Raw genomic sequence first — 27893 nt, forward strand, 5'->3', positions numbered from 1 at the left:
TGCAGCCAGCTCTCAGCATTGCACAGATCTGCTGCCGCTTCCTCCTGCCACGCTCTCATGATGATTCATTTGTCTCTCTCATGACCCTTACCACCTTTTCCATAAATATTTTGCCAGCAGAAAGTCTTCACATGCAAGTAGTACATTTCTTGCTTTCTAAAAAGCTGAAAAACTATCTGCCTAAGGAATTCACGGGTATAACTTACCTTTTTGGGACTTCGGGGACAGGCAGAGGAAGAAGGGAGAGAATTCTTGCTTCCTTTAACACTGCTTTCAATTCCAGAAACCAAGATCTTGTGAAATGCTGACTAACAAAGTTTTAGCTACTCTAACTTCCATTACCTAGAAGAATTTAAGCAGAGGATAACAGTTGCATTTAACAGGCTCTCAATTCTATTACAGGCCAAGATCCATGAGCACAGCTGCAGGAAAGCAACTGATGGAACAACACAGAAGGAAAAAACATATGCCAAGTATTTCTCTGCCCTTGGAAAGACAATACCTGAAATAAGTGATGGCACAACAAAGCTGCAATTCCAGACATCTTCCCTCACCTGTCAGCTTTAATTCTGCAAAAGATTTTTAAGCACACATGTATTATGTAAGACAATAAAGACCACACATTCCAAGTGAACTACAGCAGTACAGGTAAAGCAGTAGTTTTGGGGGGTAGATATCCCTAATCAGATTCATTCCTTTGCTGAAATTACATCCTCTTTTGGCTTGTAGCATTAACTAACAAGTTGTTTTCCATTTCAGAAAATGATACAAATTTCACATGCGAAGTCACTCCATGCAAGTAATGAAGTGTCTTGGTATACAACCTACAGTTCTGTACTCCAATTTGAAATACATGCATGCAATGTCAAGTTGGTGGAGGTTTTCTTCTAATTAGAACAATTATGTATGTCACTTGTTTTATGCAATTAACATACCAATGCGTAGTGAAAGCTAACTTCCACCATTTGCATAAAAAAGGTTTTCTCCTAACATTTAGTACCATGAGAAGCAGCGTTCTTTCAAAGTCATATTTTTAAGTTCATACATACAATCCAAGTGAGAACTATTTCATGAACACCTGTTAGCGTCATGTAATATCACAGAGTATCTTAAAACTTAACAAGAAATAAGATAGCCTTGGTTTATACAAACTACATTAATAAAGTACTGAAGGATTTGGAGAGAGAGTAGATGACTTTGCTTGCAGTACCATATCTGTTAAGTGAATAACCAGCTAAAGTCACTCAGGTGCACAGTCACAGTTAAGCTCGAGGCATACCTTCTGAACCAGCACAGCTGTAAGCAAGCAGACCCAAGGAATCAGCTGCCAGATGCACATTCAGCAGATGCACAAAGGCACATGCCCTTAGCCACTCCTCCAAAAGCCACCCAGGAAACTTTATCGAAGAGATGGCCTTCCCCCCTGCCACAAACTCCTTTGTTTCTTCTAAAGATAACTTAACTCAGGACAACCCTTGTGCATTACCTGGAAGGATTCCAGTGCAGGTGGGAAAATTAGTCAGCAGTACTACAGCAAGGCAGGCTGCCAAATCAAACTGTGCTTTGACCACAGCTAGGATACAACAAGAATTTTCCATATAGCACATTTAACCTTCAGTATCTCTCCCTGCTGACCAGCAGTACCTAACACAATATGAAGTTAGATTCCAAAGCACCAATGAACATCAATGTACAGTGGATCAAAAAGTCTAATCTCAAACCCACTGAGTTGTAAGGTTTACTTTTTGTAATGGATTTTAAAAGGTAAAAGCTCTCTTAGAGCTTTTACTAAGAAATCTAAGTGAAAGTGGTTAACCCATTCACTAGAGGGAGCTTAAACCCTACTATAATAAGTTGAACAAAGTCATCTTAAACATCCATAGAAATGCTGAAGGGAAAAGAAAACCAGCCAATGTAACTAGCTTAACTGCTCTCAGAATTATTCTCTATGGAACATAACATAGTTAGGGTTTGTCTCCTGAAATCACAACACGCAGGACAAGCATTACAATTCCTTACCTCTTATTGCTTGGTACTTACTGGTCTTTTTAAGAAAAATCCTTTCTACAAAATAATTTGCCTCTCAAATAGAAAAGGTGGCAACTTTAGAGAACTGTTTTCTCTCAGATGCAACACAGACTACACTCCAGAAAGGATGAGAAAGAAGAGTTTATTTTACTTATTAGTACAGATACAAGAATTCATAGAGTTTCAAAAGAATAACAGCCCACAAATTTATAAGAAGATTCATATGCATCTATGCACTCAGGTCAGCCTGAAAATTGAACAATTAAACATTGAGAGAAAGCATTACGAATTCTGAATCGAGGAACTAGAAGAAATTCTGGAGCACATGACCTAGTCGAGTTCTGCATCAACACAATCTTGGCTGTCTTGCTTAAGGTTGAGCCCTGTCGTACTGTATCAAACTTCTGTAGCAAGCGCATATCTTGCAGAATGGCACTGTGCTTCAAATAAGTAGAAATTACCATGTTTAGAGACTGAGCCACAATTCAAGACAAGGGAACACTTTAGATCACACTGCTAAGGAACCTAAGCCGTGCCCTTGGAGAAGCTCAGATATTTCAAGTGCAACTCTTCATGTGACAAGGCAGATCAATACTAAGCCAGCAACCTGTACGTTTCAGTGTGACTTAAGTTTACTCAGTATTTACTACTGAAGCAGGACTCCCATTTGTTCAGGTTCCTTCCACTAATATAAATTTTATTGCTGAGCACATTGTGTTTCAGACGTTGGTTTAGAAGATACATACAATGTTGTATATGTTTTCTTTTGTGTTTTCTTCTCAGTCGTGTTATTATTTTCTTTCACATCTTCTTTTTCCACACTTTCAAATCTGGATTCAGCTGTTAACCTATAGGCAAAGCAACCATTCTAAATACATATTTAGTTAACAAAAAACAAGGCTAAAATAAGAGTTGTAAGCAATATCAACAAGCCAACTGGCATATAAGACCATCCATACACAAAGACAGGGCAAGCAGTGTTTAAGAATAAAATGAGGCTAAAAAAGCATTTTTATATCAGTTCTAGTCACACTTCATCACAAACTATAACCTTCCCCCCTCATCTGCTGCAATGTTCGATGAAAAACGTTACTGAATGTGTTAAATGGTTAGGATCAGCCTTTAAAAATGAAGTGACTGTGCCATGCACACAAAGGAGATAAAAGCCCACATAAGCACAACTCCAAGCGACAAGTTCCAGCAAGAATACGCAAAAGTGAAATCAATTATTTGGCTCTAAGACCACCAAAAAAAAAAAGGACCGCTCTTAGAGCAACACACTAGTTTCTAGCCTAGATCTGCACTACTATTGCCTTTATGTTAATGCCAGAATATCTGACAACAAGTTATTGGAAAAAATGTATTTTCAGGCTCTAAATTACATCATTTGCACACTGACATGTTTCCATTCCGTTGTGAAAGTAAATGACAATACAGCTGCCACATGGCTGCTGAAGAGTTAACTTAAACACAATTTAGACATCCGAGCACAATCAGATGTTTTGATTATTTAAGAACTACTTAATGAACATACAAATATGTCATTAGAACACACTGATAAGTAGTATCATTTATACAACCAAATCACCCACAACCAATCAACTGCACACAATTACCATCCTAGCAAAGCAAATTAATGAAAATTAAGTCCCAAATTAAGCACTGCTTTACATGCCAAAACAAATTCTATGCTGATTCATCAGTGCATCTGATAAAGCAACTCTCTAGAGACTTCGGGAATTTCTATCGGTCCCGAGAGCCACTGGTGAGCAATGCACAACAACCTACAGCTGATTTGCTGAGTTTTCCCAATAAAAATAGCTCCTACCCACTTGTTAGAGATTTATTTGCAACAAAGATACAGCTGAAGATGAGGACTATAAAAGGAACTGTAACACAAGAGTTTAGGGAAAATAGGCTACAGATTTCCACTCCCCCCCAGCCTCTCTTTACACACAAATATATCAAATAAATTTTTCTTCTCTATGCCTCAAGCAACCCACATACTTCCTATGAGCACCGTCTCAACACGCTAAAAAGAAAGACACTTTGCTGTGCAACCTCCCTAGGTCCAGTAGTGTTTGCTCCAGCATGTGGTAAGCCCACACCTCTAATTCTGATGGCTAACCATTTTTTTCCCATAGTCAGCTCTCCCCCAGCTGCCCTCCGTTTCAGGTGTGCTGCTACTCACAAGTTCCCAAACAACTGTGGTTACAAGGACCCAACCACTCAGGAAAGAAGGAAAAGTGTATTCCTACTCATCACCTTCTGGTTAGTGCATAGTCTGCAGTTCAGTCTATGCATCCCTAGCAGCTGTAACGAGAGATGGATAGCTTATGTCTCTGCATCTGTTCCTACCATAGATTCCCTTCATTAGTCCCTCCACTATTCTGCCTTAAAACAACCTCTACCCAAAGCCACCAAAACATTAGTCTAGTGTCCTTCTCTGACAAGGACTCCCTATAAAAACGCAGAACAACGCAAGTCAAGTAAACCAAAAGGCCCAATAAAACCTGAATAGATTAAAAGTACGTTCCAAAGCAGCACAACTGAACTTACACAAAATACTGCCCTTGTATAGTATCGCGTAGTTCTGTTAGTGTCTAGTGTAACCAGTCTCAAAACCAAATTTTCCAGAACCAGTTTCATTAAACAAGTCAATATTTGAAGAGAGAAAAACAACATCCTTTTATGCATTAAATGCACACCAAGATGTTAATGCAAGTCAGCTTAAAGTAAGCCACCTTTCTCAGACTAGAACTGTGTCAATAAATACCTACCGTAATTAATCAGAGGACTGAAACTGATTTATGAAGATGAGACGAATGAGCCATTTCATGCTAGCAAACAGTTTACAGCAGTGAGGTACTCCGAAATGCCTGAAGATTTAGATGATAGAGGAGAAGGTCTTCCCTGTCTTTCTTGCTCTCCAACTATTTTTAACTGGCAATTAATCAATCTTCTCCCAGTCAAGTCTGTTTTGCTCATCACTAACTGATCCCTGTCTTTATCTCAACTCACAAGGGTTTTCTATCTTATTTTCTCCCCCATCCTCTTCAAGAGGGGAAGCGAGAGCTGCCGGATGGGCACCTGGCAGGCAGCCCAAGTTAACCCACCATCCTCCTCATATCAAGCCAGCTCACAGACCACCCTCAAAGCACCATCCTATTTCATTAACTGTTTGCACAGGGAAATGGAATGATCAGAAAAAGACCTTGTCAGTTAAACACTTCCAGTAAAACAACTACAACGCTGTTCTACCCAGCTTTAACTTTGTAAACTCCAAAAATAAGCCATAATGACAGTTCCTCGTAGCCGTTTAAGGAACATCAGCTAGTCAGATCAGATGAAGCTTTACACTCTGAGCACAAGTGCCATGCTTAAAAACCCTAAGAGAAGGTTGGTTATCCAGATCCTCTGCCAGGCCAAGTGGCTGTAGGCAAGTCCAAATGAGGTAGGTTTGGTATACGGAATCCAAATAAAATACTTAAAAAAGCAAATAAGCTCTCAGATGCACAATCCCTTCTTCAGATCAAACTAAAGCAAACAACCTGAAATCTAAATGAAAAATAGATTTGGAAGCAAGGGCTGTAATTAGCTATTTCACTTTCAGAAGCATAGAAAAGCACTTGAATAACAAAGTGAATCTTCTTACAGTCCACTTAGCCTAACAGAAGACATGACTAACAACAACCTTGGCATTCCCTGAATTACAAGAGCAATTAACAATTAAAAATAATCATTTAAGTCTTTAGTCTCAACTACTGTGTTCCAAACACCCAAATAGCATAACCTAATCAGTAGCATCCCCTCATAAATTATTCCAAAGCTCACTTGCTTTAAACTTTAAACACACTGCAGATAGACACAAGTTAGAACTAACAGTACATATCTGGCTTTATCTTGCTACATCACATAAGCAAGACTCTTCATAAGGAAAACCATACAAGCATGTATAGATCACTTCTAACCACGTCTTCATCACCTCCCAAGCCAAAATGACTAAGCTTTTCAAATGCTATTTTCTAGAGATGAAGTACCCAATCCTCACACAGTTACTACAAGTTGTTTTCACTGCCACTTTTCATGGAATGACAATGACAGAGCTCAAGTAATTCTTGCACAACACCTACTTCTGTTACCAAAATAGTCCCCAACAATCACAACAGCCTTCTCAGCCACAGCATCACATTTTACTTAACACAAAGTGAAGTGCTAACAGTTATCCAACATGCACAAGCCAATTATTTTTTGCTTCCCTACACTCTCCGTTTCCAGGTCCACAATCCCGGTCATGTTGCCAGTGGGTTTTCTACCTTCACGGTCAGCTGTATTCCTACACAGTGTTTTGGCCACATCCATCACAGACAGTCCAGTGAATCTATTGTCTAGAAATACTATCTGTCAAATACTCAGATCTTATCATTACTTCCTACTTAATAATAAAACATGACAGATAAGGGCTAAGGAAGTCCTTGATTTTATCTTAACCACATAGTTAATTGAGGATTTATTAGTTCACGAATACAAATGGAAACACAAACAGAACCTTCTGCCAGAATCTGCCTGTTGCAGGTTCACACCACCACTGAAGAAAACTCTAAAGCTAAAAGAGTTCTGTGATGTTTTCAAATGCTGTTGCATTAGTGGGTTTTATTTTTTAATATCTACTGATTTAAGCTTTATACCTTACTTGAACCAACAGCAATGGGTGCAAGATTAGAACTCTCCCTCTGAACTATGACATCATCTTCCTCTTCTACTTTTTCCACCTTCTGTTTCCAAAGATCAGCCTCATAAAGCAATTCCTTCTTCTTACCCCCTCTGCAGTAGGTTTGCCCCTTCAGTTCACATGAACAGTTTGCAACAACTTCCAGCTGACAGACACCTTCGTTTCCAAAAGGCACACGAGGAAATAAGTTCAACCTCTCACACCCAAGTGAGACACTATCTGTTCCTCTATGTGCAGAAAGCACCATCAAAACACAATATCGTCACACTAAGTTATTCCATCTTTCCTCTCAACACCCACCACCCACATTCGACCTCCCTCATCTGTCCTCAGCACACAGCTACCGAAACCGCTATTTCTACCATATTCTTCCCAGACTATTTCAGAAATTTGTACTGTTTGGTCACTTAAGTCTGCTAAGTGCATCCAATGCAACCTTGAATAATTGATCCAAGAATCAAAATATCAATCCAATTACTTAGGAATGCCATTAACTTTGAATACACCATACAGATTTCCACAGGTGATGCCTTGCTCCATCTTTGAAGCTGCTGTCATCCTATATTCAACAAAACATTTTTTCTAGCAGACATTAAAAAGCTGTGAGTTCAAAACACCCCACTACCCCAGATTCGTCTTTCTTCCCCTAGAAATACTCCAATATGTGTTTCCTAAGATTATGAATACGAACAGAATACAAAAGCATCAGCTAGAAAAATAAGTCAGCATTTCTTTTACCAAGGTAAAAAATTCAGGGTAATTACTGTACTAAGTTACTTTACCATCTATCAAGTAACTTAAATTCTCAGTTGAAGGGAAAAACTCAGTCTCAGGTTAGCAGTTGTGCTTCTAGCTATCATGCATCCAGATTAGGGAAGTCAGTTTTCTGACAACACAAAGAGCATAATTAATTGTCTGTTGTCTTGTACAGTGCATATTCTCTTAACCCAATTCGGATTAATAATAACTTAATTTAAATAATTTTTAGGCTTTTAGCTAAATCTGATGGTTGATGAGGGCTGAAAACAGGTATGAAACTGAAGCATGATACCTATTGCCTTTGCTACTTTGATGCTTAACACAGCTCTGTGTTAGCTTTAAGGGGACCAAGGTCCTGTGTGTGAAGTCAGGGTAAATAGAGTGAACTGTCATGCTGTCTGCACATCTTACAACTTTTCAAGTAATAGGAAATATATTTCAAAGATGGTTACAGTTTCAAGAGTCTTTGTCATTAGTCATCATTTTAGTCTTTCTAAGAAGTTTTGAGAGGTTCAACGTAGGCAGCCGGAGCTGAGGAATTACACTGCATGCAACACTGAGGAAATAGATAAAAAAGTAGATAGCACAGTTCATGCAGCGAAAGAAAAGAGATGCAGGTCTGTGCTGATTGCCTTGGCCATAGACAGAAGCTGACACTGACCTGGGGGCAGCTGAAGTCAAGGAATTACTTCCACTTCTGCTGTTCAAAGTACATGCATCAACGTTCTCATCTTTAGTTTTAGCTCTCTTTCTTTCTCTTTCAGGTTCTTTTTGCATTGCTTGAAGAGCTGTATTTACTGGTGGTGCTTCAAGAGCATGTTTTTTCAGAGAAGCAGAGCTTTGCTCCAAGTTTTTGGTGGTCATCTTTGCTTCTTCCTTACTTGGCAATTGAGTGAGTGTAGCTTCTTTTACCAAAGTATTTTTGCTGTCCAAGTACTCACAAGTACTGTCCACTGGAATCTTCTCACTCTTCTTTTTAATTTTAGTGCCGGTAAGCAATTCTAAGAAAAGAGCAAATTACTTTTTGTACACAAGTGAAGCTAGAGTTAACTTGTCCACCAACACGTCCATAATAAGCCAATAAAAAAACATTCCACATGACTAACAACCTTGGAACTATTCTTAATAGACAATTGAATTCCATTAAAGAAGTGTCCTTTCACACAAATCCTTATTAGCAAGTACACATGCCAATAGGAGTTAGCTTGAAGAAGACAAATCTTTCCACCCCATCCAAGCACCCTTTTTACCAAAGGCTTTTAATTGGACACTGTGAACTACATTAATAAGCTCAACTATTTTATTTCTATTTTGGAGGCCGCTGAGGTGAGTATTTACAACTAATATTCTGAAATTACAACCTCTTTGGGTACAGACAAATACTAAAACCAATTTGCCCTTCTGGTTCCCCATTCATCTTTCACAGGCTCCAACACTCCCTTGTTTCTGCACGTTTCCAGGAACCAGCTGTTTGTCAGGTAAGCCTCTGTTGTCAAAACGTAATCCATATTTACATGAAATACTATGCAGTTGTTCCTCTAAATGCTTCACACATATTACAAAGCTCTCCTCAGCTGCCAACTCACAGAAAGCTGTTAAATTCTCATCAGAGATATTGCTATAATGAAAAGCACCTCATGAGAGTTTGTTCCCACCTGCTTCACTATGGTTACCTAGCTACACTTTAAAGCCTCTGAACACTAGAATTTGTAGTCAATAGTCTTCTGCAATTTGTTATACACACTGAAGTATGGTCCTTGAGCAAGATAGGGGTACACTGTTTCAATTCAGCAGTTTTTGGACCAGGTTCTTATCAAAAAGCAGCCATTTAAACATAGTTTGTATCCAAAAGTAACTCCATTAAACTTCGCGTTGAATCTCTTCCAACTTGTGAATGTTGGGAAGACCAGATATTTGGTTTTTTCCATATGCAAAAGTATTACTTACCTTCAGGTTCATATTTCATTTTTAGCTCATCCAGCATAACTCTCAAGTTCATATTCTCACTCTGACAAGCTTGCAAACGCCTCTCATTTGTGAAGAGCTTCCGTTCCACTTCCAGAACCCTTTGGCTCTCATACAGAGCTTTCATCCTCTGCAAGGATAATTCATTTTTCAAGGTTTCAGTTTCCTTGCTAGGGTAGAAACAAATATTACACAGTCACTGAGAGTTGGTTGTTCGTTTTTTCTTGTTGTTTTTGTTGGGTTTTTCTGTTTTTTTCAGTAAAGCAGCAGCTAAAGTCTACCAAGCATTCATCGATTGCACGTAAACTTTGTGTTTATACACTACTAAAATGAAAGAGATCTCGTAGTACAATGCAACTTTTCACTGGAACTTAACATAGAGCAGTGAGCTTAGTCAGCAGAAATATAATTTCTGTTAAAAACAAAGCTGTACAGTGCACAACACACACATGCACACGTAACTGCTCTGAGAAGCTTTCTTTAGGCTACAAATACTTCAGGGTTTTTTTAGCCTGTGCATAAACTAATACAACTACATCCATCTTAAAGGTCTATTCCAACCTAAATGATTCTGTGATTCTGTAACTGACAACACAAGCTTTACACAAAGGTATTACACTAAGGGACTGACAGTAATTATGTCAATATTCAGAGCATGTCCTTGCCTCTCTTTCAGAGGCTACCACGTTCCATACCAGTTAATCTTCATTCCTAATCAACCGTAAGGCAGTCAGACCATGCCAGCTTCTCATAATAGCAACAACAGGGAGGTGACAGACCTCTCAGGAATTCCCACAGCAGACCACTGCCTCCCCATGGAAGTACAGTACTTTCATCCAAGGGCTGAAAAAGAGCCATGAGGCCAAACACTACAGACCTTCTGATGAACAGGTATGGAGTCCACTAGCCAAAAAACACACCTCAACTAAACAGTCCAGTGAAATATTTCAAGTGTTATTACCTAGTTCTTTTTATAACAGAAGCAATACACATATAGCCTACAGAGTTTAAGAAGCTTTATATAGTTCACTTACAAGTTAATCTATTTTTCTGAAGTTGTCAACTATCTTGTATCTAGGAGCATTAACAAGATTTCTAGCAGAAAGCAACAAGAAGATAGCTGTGCTATTATCTTTTGCAACAATAAGTAAAATGACAAACCAACCTTCAATCCAGCAGGAGAAAGTGAGACATGCACATGCAGTCAGTGGACTACATACAAACAAAACTAACAAAAAACATAAGTAGCTACAAGATAACCAGACCACAACCACCTTGTAGCCTCAGACCATGAAGTGCTTACTTGGAGTTGTCAAGTTTCATTTGCAGTAAATCCACATAGTAACCATCCTCAGACTCCCCTCCTTTTGAGCTACTATTAGCCTTAGATTCTTCCATATTCTCATACAAAGCCTGATAAAGAAAAAGTATCAAGTTGTCAAACAGTGACCTTTCAGAACCATATTTGCTTATACATTAAGTGAATTTTCCCATGCATTTCCATAGGAAAGCCTCATCAGAGGGGCATTCAAACACAAGAGCTCAGTTGCTCAGAGTACTTCCTCATTTGTTTTAAATGTCAAATGGCACTGAAATCGCCAGTTCTCTCACATGATGAAAGAGAAAGAAATTAAAAAGCAAGTTCTCAACTCAAGCAGGTTTTCAGATAGGACTGCAGGACAGTTACCTTCCTTTTACTTGAAAACACAGGACAATTAACACATGGGGAATTTGTTTCATCTTTTATTTCAAAACTAAGGAACACAAACTACATTAATCAATAGCCAAAATCTTAAAATAACCACATCTTTTAGATAAGGAAATTGGTCATAGTAAAGATGTCATAAACGGAATAAACTTCCTATAAAATACATCAGTAACGTGTGACATTATGGGGTTTGTTTTGTGTTTTTTCTGAACAAGCATCCTCAGTCTTAAGACACTCCAACAGATTTCATAGGCTCCGTTACTGCCCAACTACAGGTACTTTTGACCATTATTTCAACCAATCATTTCATTTCCTTACACTACTCATCTACGGCATAGAAACAAAAATCAATATCAATCCAAGTTTATACAGGACAAAATAGGGAAAGTCATCAAGCTTTCTTAGTTGCTAACTAGAACAGGTAAAGCTTAGCTTTCTGCCACTTGGATTAAATGCAGAACAGAGGACACGATCCTGGAAATAATCCTCACACGAGCTAATACACCCAAGTTTACGTTCCAATGCTGTAATAAGAAAGGGCCAGTCAAGTCCTTAAATATGTAAGAAAGTAAGAAAGGCTGCAGCTTTTCACTCTGTATACACACGATCAGCATTAACATTACAACAGTGCACACTGGTGTTCTCATGGGTTTCTCATCTTCCAGAACACCAAGATGCTACCAAGTTGCATGGGAGGACTCAAACTGTGTTACAAGAGTGATTTAGCAGCTCAGCTTTTCTAGACAGGAGCATGCTCCAAGTGAAAGTTATGGTACATTAAAGAAATAAATACTTAAGAAATAAAATATAGCTGAGAAACTGAAAAGTGATAAAGCCTAAGCATACACAGTAACAACATCGAATGGTTATGTCTCCAAAGAGAAAAAAAAAATCAGATAGCACAACTCAGTGAATTTTGACCGAGTAACTGAATTTGAACGCTACAGGTAACTCTAAAATATCAAGTTGCTACACAGAGGAAAACCAGAAAAAACAACTTTATCCAACCAAGGTGTTGTATGGTATAAAATATTCTGCTTCTCTGAACATCAGAAGCATATGTTCTCCAGCTGTAAACTAGACCTGTGGTCAAATGAAGGTATAAGTAGCTTTTGGATCCCTTTTCAAACCTTATTATCGTGTTTTAGCTTCTGATTACCACTTTTGCACTTAATTGCAGATCACATACCTTAAATTTTTCTAGCTGCCTCACTTTCATGAGAAGTTCTTCTATCTCACCATTCTTTTGTTCTAATATAGACTGTAAGCGTTCCAGCTGCTCGAATTCTGCCTGAGAGCCTTTCAGCTGCAGCAGTGTGGCCATTTGCAGCTGGAAAAAAGAGGAAAAAAAAAAACCTTACAACAAATACTGGATTAAGTGACTGAAAAACTCAGCCTTTTGCTGTCAGCTCTGATACTGAAGCCTTGTAATTCTAATCCCAAATGTTGAAGCATATCACATGTTTAAATCAATAGTCTTTAACAGTCTTCACAATTATCATCATCGGCTGACAACAAAAATCTTCACAGAAGTGGAAAACTTACTGAACAGACTAGTCCCGAAGTATCAAATCTGCTAACTAGCTCTCTGTGTTAAGCAACAGGCTCCCACCCCATGGAAGCCTAGTCTAAATGAAACACTTGTGATGAGTTATAACTTATTCTTGCACTAAAGACAGGGAAAAACAAGAATACAGACAAACAAACCCAAAAGTAACCGAGAGGGGAAAAAGCAGTGTGATGAGAGAAGAGAGTACAAGCTTGCCTTTTTCTTTACATCTGCTCCTGACAAGCACAATAAATACACAAATACATTTTTCATGTAGTATAAGAATTAAATAAGAAAAGGCAATTGTCAAGATAAACTGAATACTAGCTTGACTGACATGACTCGAGTTAACTTTTATCCACTCTCCCACTACCAAAGCAAGCAAACATCACGCCTTCAGCATAACTTGAGATTTCTTGGATAAAGTAGTAACGCTAACAGCGACAGAAAAATGCTGATGTACCAGGACAGTCAAATAGCACAATGACATCTCACTTGTTTGTTCTACCATCCCCCAGACTATTGTATTACATTTCAAAGATAATCAAAACCCGTACCACAGATACTAATGCATTGTCTTATCAGATCCCAAGCCCACCCAGGATTATTACAATAACAGTCATACCTTCATTCTTTGCAATTGTTCTCTAGTGAATGCATGCTGTTTCTGTAGTGACTGATATTTTACTTTCACACTGATCAGCTGCCGTTCCATTTCTGCCCTACGGTCTTCCACCTACAGAACATAACAATTAGTATTATGAAAGTTCTAACACCCATCACTTATATAAGAGTCTTACAAGCAGATGTTACCTAGCAATCAATGTTGTTTCTACAAATAATTCTTTACCAGCAACAGCACTTGAAACAATGCACAACTGTCATTACTTCTGAGAGAAAAGTAAGTAGACAGCACTGTAGCAGCTGAAGTTCAATTGGTAAAGTACAACAGACTATTGTACTTTTGATATCAAAATTAAGTAACACCTCATATGCTTCAGTGTTGCTGTAGAATTGTTTTGACCACTGGCATCAGAAAAAAGTTAAAAAAATATATATAGCATTTATCAATTCAACCCCTTTGCTCAGGGTTGTCAGACAACATTGAAGCTTCCTATGCATTTAGTAACAGCTGAACGCCTATTCAAAAACTAATTTAGAAAGCCTGCCTAATGCTCAAACGTGCAGCCTTTTTCAATATGCTTTCGCAAAACACCATTTAATAGCACCTCTTAGTATTTCCCATACTACTGGCTGCACTAAGAAGGCTTAACAGTAGAACAAAGCTACTTGGAGCCGAGAGCTGAAGACAGAACTGTCATGAACCCTCAGTTCCATTTTCTGTCTTGATAGCCAGGGAACTTGAAGGGATTACATTATGTTTACAAACTCCCCAACCTCAGAGCATGCATAAGAATCTTTTCCCATACGTCAGTTACTCGACAGTTCAATACTGAAGGTTTTGGAGGAACAGACTCATCCTGGCCAGATCGGGTACAGATACTTTAACAGTTTCAAAGCAATGTAAGAAATAAAACTTAAGTATTTCCTTTCTACTCTGTATATTTACAGGTATCTGGGTCATAACTGTACCTCTGCAAAGAGAGAATTGCCTTTACTTGTGGGGTCCAAAGATTGCTGCACTGCTTGATCCAGCTGAAGCTGAAGCTCTTGATTAGCCTCACGAGCTTTCTAGATTAAAGCAAAGAGGATAGTAGTCATTTAAGCACCTGATGTACTGCACATACAAATTTAATCGGACAGCAAATGAGATAAAACTATGCCTTTAGCACAGACTATCTTGTACTGTAGTACTTAACTGCGCATCCAGTTCTAGTCAGTAAGACTTTTTTTTCCCACTAAAAGACTTAATATTACACTTGCTCTTCAGAACAAGCGAAATCAAAACCTTAAAAGGAAAACTTTGATGTTTATCAATGAGATTAATAGCACTTGCTCTGATATTCAGACACAAATTCTCTACTCCAGAGTACAAAGTTTTCCAAGGCATACAGTATGAGCTTAAAATAAAGACGAGAATTGACCTGTTAAAAGGTTCATACACAGCCTTCCAGGAAAGACTGCTAATATAGAGTGCATTTATCAACAGGCAACACTGAACATAACCAGCCAATATCCCTTTTATCCCCTCCCTCTGCCTTTTCTTTCTTCCTCCATCCTCAGAACTCCTCTCTTAAAATGCCTCTGATTTCACTGGAAAGCTAGCCCTACAACTTGCAGAATTCAGGAATTATCTACCACTGTCGAATAAAATTAAGATAATACCTCTAACGCATTACAATAAGAAACAACTTCTTTTTCCCTCTCTTCATTTTCTCCCTGTAGACGCTCCAGCTGACTACGTAGGTTACTGTTTACAAGTTCTAATTGTTCTTTACTGTACTGCAGTTCATTCAGCTTTTCTTCAACATCCGCCTAAACAAAAAAAAATCCAAACAAACACAGAATAATAAGTTTATTAAACAATTTGAAGACAAGCAGGCTCACGTGAACCAAACGGGCTTGTTAGCAGTGACTACTTTTAATACGAAATGTTATCTTGAACAATAGATTATATCCAAGCATAGTTATTGAGACTACTTTTTCTGTGCAATTTTCTTCACAACAAGCCAATCATAACATAGCAATAGACACAAAGTATCTAAAAACAGAAGACGCACTTTTGCTCAAGTTTGTATTTAACTAGCCTACATCCTAACAATTCTAGTACTGTCGCACACCTTCATGCTTTCCAGTTCAGTGAGTTCCATCTGGAGATTAAGCATTTCTGAAGACATGGTCTCATGTACACGTTCAGACATCATGCGCAGTTCTTCCGATTTGGCAGCAATTATTTCCTTCTGATGATCTACTTTGTGTCTTAACTGTTTCTCTGAGAGTCGAGTTTCATCTAGTTCTGCTTTCAGGTTCTCCAGCTTAAAGATAGTTGACAAAGTAATAGCACCGTTTGTTATTAAATTCCTGAAAAGCACAAGACTCTGTTCCGATTATAGAAAATGCTTTAGGAATAAAACTTAAGAGTAAATGTAAAAATCGGCTTTGAAATTTACAGTAACTTGCAATGCAACTGTGCACACGTTCATTTAGAAGCAACTAAACAAGCTCCTACACATGAAAACATTTGCTTTGGTAGTAAGTGTACAATAATGAGTTAAATATATATTCTTTAAAAAGCAACTAGCAACATTTTAGCTGTACATTAGTTGCCAAACCTTGTTTTTAAGGTCACTGATTTCTTGCCCATAGACCCTGGCAAGCTGCTCTTTCTGTTTATCCAGCTGCATGTTTTGCTGTTGCTTAAGGGAATCACATTCATAATTCAAGCTTTCCAACATTCGATTTTTGAGTTCAACTTCTCTCTGAAGAGTGTATTTCTCCTGTTCAAATTTCTGGAAGAAATAACATAGCAATAAGTCTAAATGTAATATTCATAAAGGCTTGGGGAATAACATACTAAACAAGGGCTCAAAACCAAGACAATGAACGTCTAAAACTTATAGTTGGTACAATCTTTTGCTCAAATCCCAATTAGGGAATCGTCATACCCATGTTTAAATGATATGGGCATCTTCTCAACAAGTGTGAAAAAGAACTTTGAGCTCTTGCATGTCTTCTACCACCACAGAACCTGATGATGTTTAACACGATATCAGCCCATCAAGTGTTCCCCTGCTGCAGAGCTGCTGGGTTCTATGTTGGGCAAAGACATCTAAATTGTCTACTGTTTTGTAATAAATCCCATTAATCCTTCCAGATTGCAAAATGACTTTTTAATCAGCTTCCCTCTATGCTCAATTGTGTATGTTTACTAATTAAAAAGGGCAGCCTCCTTTTATTCTTCCTTTCAGCCAGCAATTATGGAAAAAAAAAAAAAAAGATACAGGTTGTTTTTTGTTTTGGTTTTTTTGAACTAAAGCAACTCTTAAAGTAGAAACCACAATTAAGTAAAGAAACGTGAATGTGACAAAACTAAAAGCTGTTAGGTATGAAACAGACCTCTGCGGCCCAGATACCAGCTTATCAAGGACAGGCTTAGCTCTCAAACATACAGACCAAGATAGTGCATGGAAAAGGTTTGGGAGCCTGCTTCTGACCAGACTCGAGAAAGGCTCATATCTAGCACAACATGCTTACAGACTTCTGCAGAAGTGTACATGGATTTTTCTGAAAGACTCTGTGCCCCCCGTTAAAACTTACACTTCCATTGTGTAAAAGTTTCCATTAAAAGGCATTTAAAATCTGTGACATCCAGAAAACAGTGAAAAGAAAGCAAAGTTCTTGAATGACTTTTTTACTCCATGTTTAAAGCATCACCTCAGTTTTCTCAGTCAATTCACGGCGCGTTTGATCCAGCTGATTCTGAACTTCAGTTTGGGACTCCAACAAATGCAAACCATATTGTGCTGCCTTTCTTCGCTCATTCTCTGCTTCCTTGAGCTGCTGTCTAAGACTTAAAATGGTCTCCGGCTCCATTTTTCTTCCTTCGTTACTTTAACATTGTAAGCACAAAATGATTAAAAAATACATTGCAGTAAGTAACAGCAGTTAATATGAAGGAAGTTATTGGACTTCCTTTCTCAATCATGATACAATGATATATTTTTCCTTTAATACAAGACAATAAAAGACAGCTCATGAACAAACAGTCCTATGAACATCCAAAGCATAGATATTTCTCCATACAGTTGCTTAGCATCTTATACCTGACTACGTCTCAAGTAACAGCATGCAGTGAAGCAACTTCTGTGTCCCCAGCCTGGCTTCCTAGTGCCCTAGAACCAGAATTAATCTGGTATGTAGCTGTCTTGACATATGCAAGAGAAGGCCAGGAAATAACCATGTGAAAATACTGACAATATTTTCTGTGTAACTATAAATAAAGCTACACAAACCACAACATGAATTGGGCACGCAAATAACATACAAATTCATGCAGGCAGCTGTATTAGCAGGACAGTTTACTCCTAACAACATTACATGGGGTACAGAAGTTGGAGCCCCTGATCCCATGGGAGTTGAAGGGAACAGTTCTAAAATAGAAACTCCTTTAAAATATACAGAAGTTTATCACAGGTATGTTTACTTTTTGTTTCAAGTGCTTAACGGAGGCCTTCAGGACTCTTTTTGCACTTCAAAACTAAATCACTGCAAGTAACCTATTTGTTAATAACTATGTCTTTGTCACACATTACAGAAAACTCATCCATCTTTATCTTCATATCACAACACAAGAAAAGGTGAACTTGGCAAGAAGTTAGTCAAAGTAAATCCAAACTAAGCAAGTAAAAAAATGAAATGAAGTCAAACTAACACCATAAGCCTATGTGACTGCTTGCTTCCAAATCCACTAAATCAGTACACTGCAAAAAATCCTATTAAAACAGATATTGCTAAGCAACTTGGGCTTCTGAATAATATAAGCCAAGAGTTGTTGCCCAAAGTATACAGTAACAATATACAAATACAAAAAAAAAAAAATCTACAGTTGATAACTTACAGCCATAAGTTGTATATAATTTCAAGATTAAAGTAATTCTTCAATTAAAACCTTACTCTGTGTTCTGGCTTTTTACATACACCATTTAGTAGTTGCCATTTCCTACTGCCATATTATCCTTATGAACGCTGGCAAAATGCTGGTCTAAATCAAGAGTTAATTTCACAACTCAACATAGGAGACAAGATTTTTAAAAGCTGCTATTGTAAATGTAATGCCTTCAATTTTTTTTTTTTTTTTTTTTTTGCTAACTCTTATGCAATACAAGTAATTCCCTGTGGGGTTAACCCTGCTTCCTAAAAAACAAACCCAAAACATTAACTGGCAAAAATACATCATGCCAAAACATGCTAATTCCTTTCAGAAATACGAAGTATAAATTATCATTTTCTGGTTCTCACATTTTTCCTTGTTGTTATTTAAGTTTAACACATTCAAAAAGACTTTATCCAGGCAGGCTCTGAAATTTCAGTTTTTCACACCCAATCACATGCCATGCTTGAAATCCTAACTTTGTACGTTTATGCTGAAATAAGCCAGTGAAAGAGAGGAAGTCTACCTCCCTATAAGTAAGGGTCAACAATAATATTACTCATGCAAGAATACATACACTATGTGCAATTTAACAATTCAAGGGCTTAACAGTAAGATTTAGCAATACAAGCACACAGGAAACCACTCCTAACATGCATTAATAAAGGGGATGAATTAACCCACATTCACTTCAAAAACAGAATTTAAGTAACAGCTTTATTTCTAATCAAACGACAGTATAGAGACAGAGAAATTTGATTGCTCCTTGTTTACTAAATTAAGAGTAACATTTTAAACTCACCCTCAGAAGTCCACTTGGGTATTTCTTGACCTTACTGTCATACTTCACCTTTAAAAGAAAAGAAAAGCAAAAAAAGGCAACAGTTGTCTCATCCAGATGAGTATAAGACACCACTACAGCACAGTTCCTCAGAGCAGTCCCTTTCTGAAAAGGCATACCCCCTGAGCTGTCTCATGAAAATGCACATCACAAGGTAAAACTCCAAAGAAATGCAAATATTATTCAGATCTCAGTTGAGGCAGCGGTCAGATAGTTTAGAAACAGTCAGATCAGGCAATGTTGCCAAAGGATAGATCCTCTGCAACTGGCCTAGGGGGCAAGTAAAGAGGCTACACCCCGGGCCACCTTCTTCCAGCACATGTAAAATTTAACCGTTGTTCGGGGATTTTATCTTGCTCCCTCCTACTTAAATGTCTCTTGCATGCTGTCCTTCAGTTTCACATACAAGATCGTAAGCCCTTAATAAATCACTAGCAGGATAACATTAAAACATAACTTGAGCTTTTCTTTGGGGGTTGTTTTTTTGGTTTTGGTGGGGTTTTTTTGCTATAATTTTATGGAGGAAAAAGCAGCTTTCCTATTTACATCTTCCTTGCACAATTATTAGGGAACACAGCAAGTTAAGCTTTTGGAGCACAGGCATCAAATCATAGAATGGTTTGGGTTGGAAGGGACTTTGAAGCCCACGCAGCTCCAACCCCTCTGCCACAGGCAGGGACACCTCCCACTGTATCAGGTTGCTCAAGGCCCAATTCAACCTGACCTTCAGCACTTCCAGGGAAGGGGCATCCACAAGTTCCCTGGGCAACCTGTGCCAGTGTCATCCTCAGCTTTTCATCACCAATGTTGGATGAAGTTTATCAGATGAGTCCAGGCAGCTTGTTCAAAAACCCATACTGTTCTATAGGGAAATAAATGCCTGCAATTTAATATGATAAATGAGGTTAAATAAACTGCCCCAAGAAAAATGTTTTAGGATATATTAATAGGTAATAAGGGGAGCAAGTAGGAGAAGGAGTAATAGAAGTCAGCCTCCATGTTTTCTACCAAGAGTTACAAGAGCTACTCACTTTTAGTCAATTATCTTCAAATATTTTATGTCCGATTCTGTTCTGAGGGCGTAGACCTTGATTATTGAAAAACTTAACAGTCCCTGATAAAAATGACAGTGTAAGAGATAAAGAGGCACTCTTCTGGCACACAAGCATTCATCTCCCTCTCTACAATTGTTCTTCTACTGAAACTATTATTCCTGAGGGCCATATGCAACAGTAGCCTGTGTTTGGATCTATTCATGAGTCCCCACACACTAGCATCGCTAACAAGTTTTTCTCCCTTAAGGCAGGTATTCTCTTCACAGTTCACATCAGTTATTTAAACAAGCCCATTTCTTCACCTACCAAGGTGCACACTCAAGCTGAAACATTTTGAGGGCTAATCACGTTCCACAAACACGTTCCTGAGCAGACAAGCATCATAGAATCATGGAATAATTTAGGTTAGAAGGGACTTTGAAGATCACCCAGTTTCAGCCTCCCTGCAATGGGAAGGGTCACTTCCACTGGATCAGGTTGCTCAAAGCCCCATCCCTTCCTGATAAAGATCAGCATCAGATCCCTTCTTTCACCCAGGACCCCGCTGCAGCTCAAATGCACTGTGTTCCTGCTTGTGACCCTTCCCAACACACTGCCACCCCACAGAAGGAGAGTGACACCAAAAAATGGTGACAAAAACTCTGTAAGACTCATTTTGGAGTTTTAGAAAGCAAGCACCCTTTATGAGGCCAGGGCAATGTGAGGGAGTAACCCTCATCAGTCTCGTGCAGACAGACAAGGGCTGGCAACAAGATGCATTTCCCACTTACCTGCATTTGTATAAGTTTTCCCAGAAATTTTATGCATATTCTATTACTTTCCAAGGGCTAATTTTAATGTTAGTATGGATTTCACAGCAGTCAAAACTCTTGCTAAGTTGGAGCTTTGGCTCCAGCTCTGCCTGACCTTGGATCTGAGATGGGAAAAGGCTGCAAAGAGAGGTGACTACAGAAGAAAAGACATCTGTTCAGCACAGATCACACTGAACACAAGACATTACCATCTCCAGAGAATGAACAGTGTCTTGAAAAACAATGAAAGAAAGCCTGCTATGAGAGGGACACTGTCTAACTCTCAATAAAATACAATTACTTAGATGAAACCTAACTCTACTTAAGCTTATATCAAGAATATTCCACTTCTTGTAATAGTAATTACTTCTTAGAATCATAGAATAGCTTGGGTTGGAAGACACCTTAAAGCCCGTCCAGTTCAATCCCCTGCCATGGGCAGGGACACCTCCCACTGCATCAGGTTGCTCCAAGCCCCATCCAGTGCGGCCTTGAACACCTCCAGGGATGGGGCAGCCACATCCTTGCATCAATTTTGAACTTCACAACAGACAAAACTCTTGCTAAGTTGGAGCTTTGGCTCCAGCTCTGCCTGACCTTGCATTGGAGATGGGGAGACTCCAGACAGAGGGGATTGCAGAAGAGACATCTGCTCAGCACAGATCCCACTGAACACAAGACATCACCATCTCCAGAGAACGAACAGTGTCTGGAAAAAACACTGAAAGCAAGCATGCTATCAGAGAGACGCTGCCTAACTCTCAACAAAATACAATTACTTAGATAAAACTTTACTTGAGCTTCAATCAAGAATATTCCATTTTTTCTAATAGTAAATACTTCTTGCATCAATTATGGACTTCACAACTGACTAAACTCTCGCTAATTTTGGCTCCAGCTCTGCCTGACCTTGCACTGGAGATGGGGAGAGACTCCAGACAGAGAGCACTGCAGAAGAACCATCTGCTCAGCACAATCCCACTGAACACAGACGGTACCATCTCCAGAGAACGAACAGGGTCTGGAGAGCCACTATTCGAAAAACCATACTGCATAGAGCACAGAGACAGAGCCGAGATCCCCCCTTCCCGCACACCGAGGTTGCCCCCCGGTACCTCCGCAGCCGCCGCTCTCCCGGTTCAAACTCGCCCCGCGGCCCCGCCCCAGCCCAACTCTCGCGAGAGCCGCCGGGCGCGTGCGCGGGGCGGAGGCACCGCCCGCAGCTGCTCTGGGGCGGGTCCGGCGCTGCGGGGGCGGAGCTGAACGAAACGCCAGAGCGACGGAGGTGGCGGCTCAGGTGGGGCTGCTCTGCCGCGCTCCGCAGGGAGAGGTCCATGGGTACAGAGTCACGGAATGGTTTGGGTTGGAAGAGACCTCAAAGTCCGTCCAGTTCCCCCCCTGCTACGTGCAGGGACACCTCCCACACGGGGGCTCCAAGCCCCATCCGGCCTGGCCTGGAACCCCTCCAGGGATGGGGCAGCCACCACTGCTCTGGGCAACCTCACCACCCTCACAGGAAAACATTTCTCCCCAAGTTCTCACCTCAATCTCCTCTCTTTCCGCTTTGAACCATTCCCCTTGAACCTATCCAATGGCATGAGGTTCAACAAGGCCAAATGCCGGGTCCTGCACTTGGGGCACAACAACCCTGTGCAGTGCTACAGACTGGGGGAAGAATGGCTGGAGAGCTGCACGGAGGAGAAGGAAGGAGCAGGTGGATGAAGTGCTTAGGGACAAGGTTTAAGGGAGTGTTAGGAATGGTTGGACTCCATGATCCAGTGGGTCCTCTCCAACCTGGTGATTCTATGCTCCCTACAATCCCTGATCAAGAGCCCTTCCTCAGCTCTCCTGGAGCCTATCTCAGTCCTGGAGGCTGCTATAAGGTGTCCCCAGGCTGAACAAGCCCAGCTCTCCCAGCCTGGCCTCTTCCAAGGGTGCTCCAGCCTGCGGATCAATTTCACTGCCTCCTCTGGACCTGCTCCAGCTCTCAATGCAGTCCTCTAAGTGGGGTCCTGCGGTCCCCAAACTCATGGGGTCATTTGCCAATAACACACCAAATCCATGTATAGAGATTAATCCCAGTTGGAGCAAAACACAGTGTAGCCAAGTCATCTAGCAAAGCTAGCACACCTCAAGGACATTTCCCATGGTACTAAATCTATTCTTCATTTACAGAACTCTGACAATAATTACATCAGGTTTACACTTATTGGTTATCTCATTAATTAATATTTTACGTCTTACTAATACAATCCTTGCTTGCTATATAAATTAGCTGCCCACTCCTTCTAGTATCCATTTTTTTGGGTCGTAGGGTTTCTTGGGTCAGTGGTCTGTGACTTGAGTGTCTTAATACCCCTCATCACAATTATGTTTTCCTGGTTTCTTCAAAAATTCTGCTGAATTCATGTTGCTTGGCACACCATCACTATGGGACCCCACTGAGACAATGGGCTTCCTTTTGGCTTACACAGGCCTTCCCTGTTCTTTTCATTTCCCATACCCAAAACAGCCTTAATTACTTTCTACAAATCATTAACAGATGTTACCCTAAATTAGTGAGCTTATAGCAGCATTATCTGGTTCATATAGGCAGTTGTGTTTTCACATTTGATTCTCTTTTATCAGTCACACCAGTGCTTGTAGCATAGCTGTCACCTAAACTAACTTCCTATTTTTATCCCTAGCTCGCTCAAGTCTCTACTTATCTTCACTTCCTGCAACAGTGAGGGTTCCCAGGGAGGGATTTTGCACTGTGAGGCTGTCCAGAGTTCATCGATTTCCTAAGCCACTGAAGATCTGAATAATACTACACAGAAGAACAAAATTCATCAGCTGGAGCATGTCACCATGCAGTTCCGATCTTTATTGGAGAGTCCAAGTAGAGTTACTTATGTACCATTTTCTCTACTCAAAAAGAAAACTTGAGTTAATTTTTACCTTTTAGGCAAGCTTAAAACATTTTTGCTCTTTCTCTAACTACATCAATAAACATGGGATGTTCATTTTCATGCCTAATGTGACGTTGATATCAAAAGCCATTCCATAGAAATATAGTAAAGCAATTACTGCCTTTGAAGAAACACGCTTCAGATAATGCAAGGTTAAATCGAAGCCATAGACTGTAAGTAGATGCGAGGATAACAATCCTATTTGGAGCAACCAGGACAGAAATAGATGTCTTAAGATAAAAGGGGGCTTGGAAAATAAGCACATAGTGTAAAATTCTACAGCGGAAGCCAATAAAGCTATCACTACTTCTACTACTTTTATCAAAATGATACTACTACTGCTTATTTACCAAAATGTGTGGGTCTAGCTTTTCTCAAAGGAAATAGGATTAAAAAATTAAATACAGAATGGTCCAGACAGGCAACACCGCCAAGTTGATTAAAATAGGGACAGGAAACAAGAGAATCCTGTTCTAATCCCGATTCTGCTGCATTCACTGGGCGATTGACCACTCCAAATACCCACAGCTAAACCCCTTGTTTTAAAACAAGGAAAACAGCAACTGAATTAACAAATCCATATAAGTTTCCTGACAGTTGAGTACATCTTAGAGTACTAAGTATTTTATATTTTTCCAAATATCAATATGATTAGTTCATCAGATAAATTATCCACCATAGCGTGCTAAATCATAGAATAACGAAAAGAGCTGCATCTTCCCCCTGCCTCGAGTTCCATGTTCATATATAACAGTTGGCATTTAATATATGAAATACATTAGCAAATTCAGTAGTATTTTCCTCAGCTTACAAATTCCATTTATGTTTTTTAAACAGTTAGGAGCTTTTATACACAGTAACTAATTCATTATTTAGAACATGCCATTATATTTAGAACTGTTCTTTTATCTCTACTGAATTGGCACTAACTGGGATACTGTTTTACAGGTCACATCTACTGCTGCGTATAAAATACATGCATCAGTTACTAATAAGTTATTTTTAATACATTTGTGTCAAGTGTATTAAATCATGTCAAAATGCTACAAGACTGTTCACCTATGTTATAAAATATTTAATATTTACATTAATACCGCTATTTATGGTGTAGCTACTTACCAGGAATCCTTGAGTTAGTTTTGAAAGTAGATTTTACTTTAGTAGATTACAAGAGAGCATAGAATAATACAGTCATTAAGTCCATTGTTTGTAGCAATTTTGGCTTAATGGAGAAAACCACTTTTTTTCTCACTTAACTAAGAGAGGACTCTCACTTTTCACATTTCATTTCAGCTTAGGTTGTATTTAATCCCTAGCTTGCCATACATTTTCTCTCACAAACTTTTCTCCTGCTTATGAGCGCAATAACCGCTATATTCTCTAGAGATTTTACAATTCCAGTAATGATTGAAGCATCTTTCCTAAGCATGTAGCTTGTACACTTTTTTACTGACACTTGAGATTGCTAAACTTAATTAAATCTGTGCACTGCTGACACTGTATAAAATGTAAATGCATGTTTTGTAAGTCTTATCTATTCTAGCAGGCAAGCATTCCATAGAAGTAACCGAGCAATTATAGCAACTATAGGTCTTGCATTTTTTTTTTTTCCCCCTGAATATGAGGCTTATTGCCTTTATCTACATAAAAACAAATTACATTAAAAAGCGCTCTAAGACTTTCCATGCTAATGGCTCAGTGTAACATATAAGCTGACAAGTGTTTTAGTGACTGTGCTTAAGAACCCACATGCGAGATGCAGCAAGTGAGTGATAGTAATCTTTTTGGAAGCAACACATTACTAGCTGTGTCAGTCACTTTGGCACAACAGCTCCAGCGTTAATTATAATCAAAACTTTCTAGTACATCAGGGGTTTTTTTGTTTTGTTTGTTTTTTGTGGGTTTTTTTTTGATATTTTGTTGCAGTTTTTATGTTCATTATTTAAGAACGCTTGATTTAACAAAATTTAACAGCTATGTTACTTCATTTGTTAGTGAAATTTCATAAAAGCCCAGGTTTAATCCTTTCCACATTAGTCAGCTGGTAAGTATTAAACTGTGATTTTGGGTTTTTGTTTTTTTTTTTTTTTTTTAAGATGAGACACTTTGACCTTCAACTAAACAGAATTCACAAGTCTACGTTTTAATTTATTGTTGTGAATTCCAAGAGCTACAATACTAATACCAATACCTCGGTTCTTTTGCAAGGAACTCAAGTAACTCAATAATTACAGCAACAGATTGAGGACCAGATACTGTTTCTAATCCTCTCTAAACTATTAGGGACTGACCTCATCCAGATCACTTAATCTCACTGTTTCAGTCATCTTAGCTAAACAAAGATGCGTTGTGCATTTTTCTTTCCAATGCAACTTTAAGGCACCTTCTGTGACTTCACACGATTGCTTGGCAAGTCTGTCAAGTAGGTGTGGGAGTCTCTTTCAAGAACAAAATTCCAGGTTCTCCCTTACAAAAGCTTCCCCTTGCTTCTATTTACAGTTGTTATATTTTTTTACTACTTGCTTGAATGTGTTCAAAGCCTCACAATAAGCTTCCTGAGTTTTTGTAATGAAAGGATGCAATTATGAAATTATACGTATTTCAGTGTATAAATTCAGAGACAAGCTATAGTGGAAGTTTATATTATGACTTGACTAGCATCTTGTAGACTATGCTTTCCCTTTTCCCCAATTTTCCTCTCTTCTTTTTTCGAAGTATTAAGTCAAATCAGATTTCTCTTACAAGTTTACCAAATATCCATGATTAAAATCACAGTTAGAAGAGTTTGTTAAAAAAAAATCAAAATACAATTTTTATGATATTAACCTTAAAAAGAATAATTGTTTGTTTGTTTTACTCCTGCTAGCTCAAGAGATCAATATCATTGCAAGTTTATCAAACTGACATTTAATACAACCTGGAGCATACCCGTAACTCAAATTAAGTTATAACTTTTTTATCTTTAAACAGTGACTGGAGAACTCCATGCAAGTTCATATCCAGTGTGTGTCCAGATATTCATTTTTATCAATTTGTAATCTAATAGAAATTTAAAACTCCCACTGTTTTTTCTACACACTATTAATTTGATTAGATAATGCCAGTTTTCATTTGACATATTACACTAATGTGTAATTAATTTGGTAGTTAAACACCACTCATCTTTTCAAGACAAAAACAGTGTAATAACAGCATCAAATGAATATTGAAAGAAACAAACTTGGTGACATAAAAATCTAAAGAAAAACACATCATCACTAACACATCTAATAATACAACCATTGATTAACCCAAACAGTTTACTTTTCCCTAGAACTGTTCATAAGTTATTACTTTCATGGATTTTTTAATATACTTACTAACAGCAGAGCTGTCCTAATGCAGCCATCCCCTTTTAAAGGTCTCTGCTACTGTAAGAATTAATATACTCGGTGTTCTGGCCACGTAGATTTGCAACCCAGCTTCTCATTCCTTTAGAAGTTGCTTCCCAGCTGCCGTGAGCCACCAGCACCACCTGCTGGGAATCTCTTCTCATTACCACTTCCCTGGAAAGCTCGCAGTTCCCACGCCAGTGGGGCAGAGCTCTCTCCCTGCTAGAAGTGCTCTGTGCTATCAGCAAAGACAGGTGTGAGAAGCAGGTGACAACCGTTAAATAGTAATGAGAAAAAGTCATTTAATTAAGTAATAGAGCTTCATTTTGGCAGAATGAAAGTTTCAAATTCATTTACATGACTGAATTTTCAATAAACAGCTGGACAGGGTGATTATATTTAATTGTGATTACATTTAATTGTGATTACATTTAATTTTACAGAGATCATCAGCTACATTCTGAATGATAGTTTTAGCGCTGTTGCTGTGCCTTTCTAGTTAAGTGGAGCAAACAGTTTAATCCGCTTTGCAAGCTGGAGGTCATTAGTTTTTTCACCAGCCCAATTTGGGTTTCACCTGGACCTCATTTCA

At 38.8% G+C, this 27893-nt stretch overlaps 1 protein-coding gene across 5 annotated transcripts; it reads right to left on the reverse strand.

The window, feature by feature from the left end:
* Nucleotides 1-2151: 2151 nt before the first annotated feature.
* On the reverse strand, nucleotides 2152-27366 carry SPDL1 (spindle apparatus coiled-coil protein 1). Of its 5 annotated transcripts, XM_054079910.1 has the most exons (13): nucleotides 22095-22152; nucleotides 19095-19142; nucleotides 17077-17251; nucleotides 15975-16151; nucleotides 15483-15677; nucleotides 15028-15177; nucleotides 14335-14433; nucleotides 13367-13477; nucleotides 12382-12522; nucleotides 10788-10897; nucleotides 9467-9654; nucleotides 8181-8520; nucleotides 2152-2876 (listed from the first exon to the last, which is right to left on the reverse strand). In XM_054079910.1, exons 3-13 carry the CDS (start codon nucleotides 17233-17235, stop codon nucleotides 2726-2728), a joined length of 1821 nt encoding a protein of 606 aa, XP_053935885.1. In that variant the 5' UTR covers nucleotides 17236-17251; nucleotides 19095-19142; nucleotides 22095-22152; the 3' UTR covers nucleotides 2152-2725. The 5 variants fall into 5 exon arrangements, with proteins under 5 accessions (XP_053935885.1, XP_053935886.1, XP_053935883.1 ...); XM_054079908.1 differs by lacking the exons at nucleotides 2152-2876; nucleotides 22095-22152 and adding an exon at nucleotides 27290-27366 and having other exon boundaries at nucleotides 5922-8520; XM_054079907.1 differs by lacking the exon at nucleotides 2152-2876 and having other exon boundaries at nucleotides 5922-8520.
* Between the last annotated feature and the right edge of the window lie 527 nt (nucleotides 27367-27893).

This window comes from Cuculus canorus, chromosome 14 (genome assembly GCF_017976375.1).
Source record: "Cuculus canorus isolate bCucCan1 chromosome 14, bCucCan1.pri, whole genome shotgun sequence".
NCBI classification, from domain to species: domain Eukaryota; kingdom Metazoa; phylum Chordata; class Aves; order Cuculiformes; family Cuculidae; genus Cuculus; species Cuculus canorus.